Source organism: Hylobates moloch, unplaced genomic scaffold (assembly GCF_009828535.3).
Source record: "Hylobates moloch isolate HMO894 unplaced genomic scaffold, HMol_V3 SCAFFOLD_7, whole genome shotgun sequence".
NCBI lineage: Eukaryota > Metazoa > Chordata > Mammalia > Primates > Hylobatidae > Hylobates > Hylobates moloch.
In genome coordinates this window covers 59,103,558-59,108,818 of record NW_026652282.1, presented here as the reverse complement: position 1 = coordinate 59,108,818, position 5,261 = coordinate 59,103,558, and the positions used below count along the sequence as shown (strand labels likewise).

Below are 5,261 nucleotides of genomic sequence, written 5' to 3'. Positions count from 1 at the left end.
GGCTGGGAGAGGTGGGAAAACTCTGGCCTGCCAAACCAGCATACCCACATGCCAATCAACCCTTGTGGGCACACAGCCAAGTGCTGATTTGATAACCTATTCTAAGAAAAAGAAAAAAAAAGGCATCCAAATTGGAAAGTAAGAAGCTCAATTATCTCTGCCTGCAGATGACATGATCTCACATGGAAAAAAAACCTAGCGTACACTGCACCAAAAAACGTTCAAAGCCAATAGACAAAGTCAGCAAAATTGCAGAATGGAAAAGAAACATGTGAAAATCACTGGCATTTCTATGCCCTAACAACAAACTATCCAAAAAAGATACGCGGGAAACCAACGTATTTAGAATACCAGGAAAAGAACAAAACCCTTTGGAATACATTTATCCAGGGAGGTGAAAGGTGTGCATAATGAAACCGACCAAACACTGATGAAAGACTCAGAAGACAAATAGATGGGGACACATCTCATGCTCGTGGTCGGGAAGACGGTTAACATGTCCGTGCTACCCAAAGCCGTTACAGGTTCAACGCGGTAAGCCCCTAGGAAAATGACAACGGGGTTTTTCGCAGCACTAGCAGAAACAACCCTGAAACTTCTGCTTCTTGACTGTAGGCCTCCCTGTCCATGTTCCTATCAGGTGCTACCTCTTAGTGTGGAACGCAGGCTTGAAGCTCCTCTGTGCGCCGGGTGATTGGCATGCATCATGACATTTACTCTCCCAAGCTAATGAGCTGGGGCTGGCTCTCCCATTGACCCCTGCCTTACAGATGGGACACTGGGGCTCAGAGATGTGGCTCTCATTGGAAAGTAGGTGCCTGGCCAGAGGCGACGGGACAGGAAGAAAGAGATGGATGGAGAGCTCCAATGCACCCTGGACCCAAGACCCGACCTGAGAGCAGCCACCCAGTCAAATGACAGGCGTCGGGGCAAACCGAGAGCCCGTGTCCCGATTGATTAAAGCCCAGAGGCCTCGCCAAACAAAGGGAGCACTGGTTGGCAGAGGGTGGACCAATGAGAAGGCAAAGTGCAGGCTTCCAGGGTGCACAGAAGCCACCGATGTCAGGGACATCTCCTACTGCCGCCTAGGGAGAGGACGGCGGTGACCTGCAGGCCTTGCTGTTCCTGTCCCGTGGCCCCCTTGGCTGGGCTTGACTGGGCTTGGTTCTTCCCTCCCACGGCTACCAGGAAGACCGTCTCCCCACAGCCCAGGCTGCCCGGACTGGCGCCATGAGCTCCCCAGACGAGGTGTCTGTTTGGGGGGCCGGTTTTGGGCCGGAGGGTGGAGAGCAGGCTGGCGCTGGCATGGCCACTTCAGGAGCCCCTTGTGGCCACGGGAATGACCACAGCCTCGATTTGGGGGTGCTGCACAGCAGCAAGGGCGAGGGTGAGGGCGAGGGCAAGAGCGGGTTCACAGATCCCGAGGGCTTCAGCTTCGAGTCTGAGAGTGAATTGACAGAGCAGGGAAGGGTGGTGCTCTGGGGCTGGGAAGGCCGGCCTGACACCCCAGTCGACAACCAAGGGGACCGTGTGGACTACTCGTCCTACCTGGCTGACGAGCCGGCTGCCATCGTGCCGCCGCCCAGCTTCCAGGGAAACAAGTCCCCAGAAAGCGCCGCTGCCAAAGGGTCCGCTGACATCTGGGTGGACCTGGAGGTCGATCCCAGTGGGAGAGGCGCCCTGGGCCCCAGCCCTGGAAAATGGCAGCAGGCCTCTGCTGGCCGTCTCCACCTCAGTGGTCCTGGGCCTGGCCGGGCCTGGGAGAACCCGGAAAAGTGGCTCGAAGAGCAGATTGAGTGGCCGCGTGGATCCCCAGCAGCCCTCCGCGAAAGGCCCCGCGGGGCACGATTCTGATTCCCCAGATGAGAGCAGCGACTTACCGCTGTTGAGGGTGGGCATTCGCCTCAATGAAGGAAGCCAGGCCAAGCCCGGCAGCCCCAAGAAGCCAGCAGACACATCCAGGCACGCAAGCTTCCACTGCATGGAGAGTTACCTGCCCGTGCTGGGCCTTTTCCTGACCTCTGCTCCCCACGGACTCACTCCAGTCGTGGAGACGCCGGCTGTGGGTGAGCTGGAGGACTCTCGCCAGAAGAAAATGCAGAGCAGGGCCTGGGGAAAGGTGGAGGTCAGGCCCAGCTGCTCAGGAGCTGCCGCTGCAGGGGCCCTGCCCCAGGGCCTTTCGAGGAGGACGATAGCCCAGGAGAAGAAGTCCCTAGGGGGTGCCTCTCAACTGGCCCCGGGAAGAGCCTTTCCTGCCTGCGGAGAGAGACTCTCAGTCACTCCCCTGGAGCCGGCCACCTTCCCGCCATTGTCTGGTGTGCGGCTGCAGGGGATGTCCAAGAAACCCTAAAAGCCTAAGCACAGCAGCCCTGGGAAGAAACCAGCAGGGAGGAAGACCAGGGAGTCCCAGGCTGCGGCCAGAGAAGATAATGACCCAAATAGAGATGAGGTCCCAAGGGCCCATGGAAGTAGGCCTTGGGACTTCTTGCCCTCCTCTCCCTTTTCACCCTCCTACTCCTCTGTCTCCCCCCACACCTCCTCTCTTCCAGCACACACCTGTTTACCCATGCCCCCTCTGTCCCTTGCTCCAGGGTTGTCATCGGGAGCCCAGGGACACTAGAATGACCGATCGGGGTCTTCGTCGTAGGGGCACACGTTAAGGGGAGCACTTGGTATGTGACCGGCATGCCTCTGGACACTCGGCAGGGGTCCTGCTTCCTCCTCCATGGAGGAGCTGGGACGGAAGGCAGGGCTGGCAGCTGGTTTGGATGGGGTGACCGCTTAAAGTATGGACTGCAAAGCTGGGGCACCTAGGCTCATCAACTTCCTGATTCCTCCTTCCTTAGCTGTTGCCTGAGCCACCTGGCAGGCGGCCCGGGCTATCTCAGCATCCCCAGTGTTTTCCCTGGCTGGCCTCTGCCTCCTGGCCTCGGGCTGACTGAGGGAGAAAGTGCTAATGAGATTAGGCTCTGGAGTCTCCACCTTACCACAACCCCTCCCGACATGTACTCACCCCCCCACCCCCTACCAGCCTGACTCAGAAATTTCTGTTTTAGCTTCCCACCCACAGGCCAGGGCTGCCTCGCCTGTCTGTGCGTCATGGAGAATTCAGCAGTGGCGACCCCAACATCAGAACTCCCCAAGTTCTGGGAAGTTCACAGCCCTCGGCCTGCAGCCTGGGAGGCCTCGTGCCCAGATGCCATGCACCCTCCGGTGAGTCTTGCGGGTTTGATAGGGGTGGAGGGGAGAGGGGTCGGGAGGGAAGCCTCTGGCTCTGTCGCTTCTGGGGGCTCAGCCTTGTTCCCAGGCTTCAATGCCCACCCAGGCAGCTGTACCACCAGAAACGGGGTATCCACAGGGCTGGCTTAAAGCCACATCATCCTCTCTGAGTGGGGTTTGTGTAGTGGGGGGCGATTTAGAGCAGCGCCCCAAACTCCAGCTCTGGAAGGAGACTTTCGGCGGTACTGAGCCCTTTTCTGTTAAGTCCCGCTCAGCCACACTGGCCCTCCCAGAGCCTGGCTGTGGCTGCCGCGCTGCTGGAGTCCAACCCGGAGTCACAACGCTAGGGGGCCACAGGTGCAGATGGGCTCACGCGGGAGAACAGGGAAGACAGTCCCAGAGGGAGGGTTGGAGATGCTGGGCAGAGCAGGGGCAACATGTTGCCAGCAGAGGGTGATGGTGCCTCACTTTAGACCCTGCTAGGCCCTTTCCACCTCACTGGGAGGCTTGGAAGCTGGATTTTGTGTTCTCTTTCAGGTAACCAGCAGCCACCTGTCCATCCCCCAAGACAGCAGCCCCCTGGAGCCCAGGGCTGTCCTCGGATAATGCTTTGTGTGGCTCCTAGAAATAGAGGTCCACACTGGATGGTGGGATCCATGTCCGGGTTAAACTGACTTCTGTGTCCCCCCACCCCCTGCCTCCACCTTCCACACCCCACAGAGACAGCGTGCCTCCTTTCCATTGAGGATTCTGTGCCAACCCACCTCACCACTGGGCTGCAGGCTGTGGGGGCTGTAAGGGCTGGGGGAGAGAGGGAGGCCGGGGAGAGAGGAGGCCAGAATTGACTAACCATTTTTCTTCCTCTGGTGTCTGCTGGTCTAGTGCATCTTGCTGCAGAGGGAAATTGATGACCTTACACAGCAACTAGGTATGACGGAGCCCTGGCCGGGGCAGGGATGGACAGCTGTGTCTTTCTGCAGGTGCCGGGGGCAGGGGTGGGCTGCAGATAAAGGAAGCGTCACTGGGACTGACTTTCCTCTGGGGAAGAGAACCAAGCAAAGCCTGGCCCTGGAGCCTTCTGTGCCTTTCCAGCTAGGGGTGTGCACAGACAGCAATGTGTCGTCTGAACTCCGTGTGCACTTTGTCCACAAGTCCCAGAGATCTTCTCTTAGGACGGTTAGAGATACTGCATGTGTTTTCCCTTTAACTGCTGCCTGGTAGGGCTTGTATGGTGTTTGCTTGCTGGCTGGCTTATCTGTCTTTGAAACACATTCTCAACGGTTCTGGGATGCCCCAGCACCTGAGAACCACTTTCCCGCTTAGAAGGCACTTCCACATTTAATTCAGGTGACGGGTGGGTGAGTCAGTCCCAGGGCTGGTGGGGTTTCTGGTTGCAGAGCTAGATGGTTCCCCACAGGGGCAGGGGGTGAGTTTCTGTTTCCCTGGGTCTGGAGTGCCCGGTTCTGCCTCTCTGTTTCAGCGGCCACGCAGTCCTTCACTGACAAGTTCCAGGACCTTTGAAGTGAGTGTTGCACACACCATGCCCCTTCCCACAATCCCGGTAGCTTAGGAGGGCTGTGGGCTGGCCCTGGCTGGGGGCCGGTCCCTGAGCCTACTCTGTTTCACAGGTTGGAGCCAGCGTCTTCCTACGAGATGAGCAGCTGCTACCTTTGGAGCTCCAGAGCTGCAGCCAAGCGGGTTTCCTCCGTATCCTCCTCAGCCAGGGCTTTCGCTCTTCCCCTGCATTGGCTCACTTCCCAACGCAGTTCAAAGCAGTTTGAAATAAAGTCGTTCTCATATTCTGTGGTCTGTGGTCTGTGGTCTGCCCTGTCTGCAATTGTTGGGAGTGTTGGGGGATTCAGTGTGTTGCTCCCTTCCCTGGCTCTAGAAGAACAGTTCCCCTGGCGCTCTGTGGTGGGCCCTCTCCCTGCGGGGCGCCTGGGCCGGCCTCTGAGCAGCAGCCCTGCACTCGGGCTCACCATAGTGCCCTGGGTCTAGGTGCTGTGGGGGCCCTGCCTGGCCACAGCAGCATTTCCTGCCTT

At 58.3% G+C, this 5,261-nt stretch overlaps 1 protein-coding gene across 1 annotated transcript; it reads left to right on the top strand.

Annotated features, from left to right (window-relative positions):
• The first annotated feature begins 1,230 nt into the window (after positions 1-1,230).
• LOC116811334 (uncharacterized protein CXorf49-like) lies at positions 1,231-4,952 on the top strand. The gene is given in 7 exon segments (XM_032756381.2): positions 1,231-1,776; positions 1,778-2,462; positions 3,055-3,213; positions 3,757-3,833; positions 4,102-4,147; positions 4,700-4,741; positions 4,848-4,952. Coding segments are annotated over 6 exon segments (1,554 nt in total). The 3' UTR covers position 4,741; positions 4,848-4,952.
• The last annotated feature ends 309 nt before the right edge of the window (positions 4,953-5,261 follow it).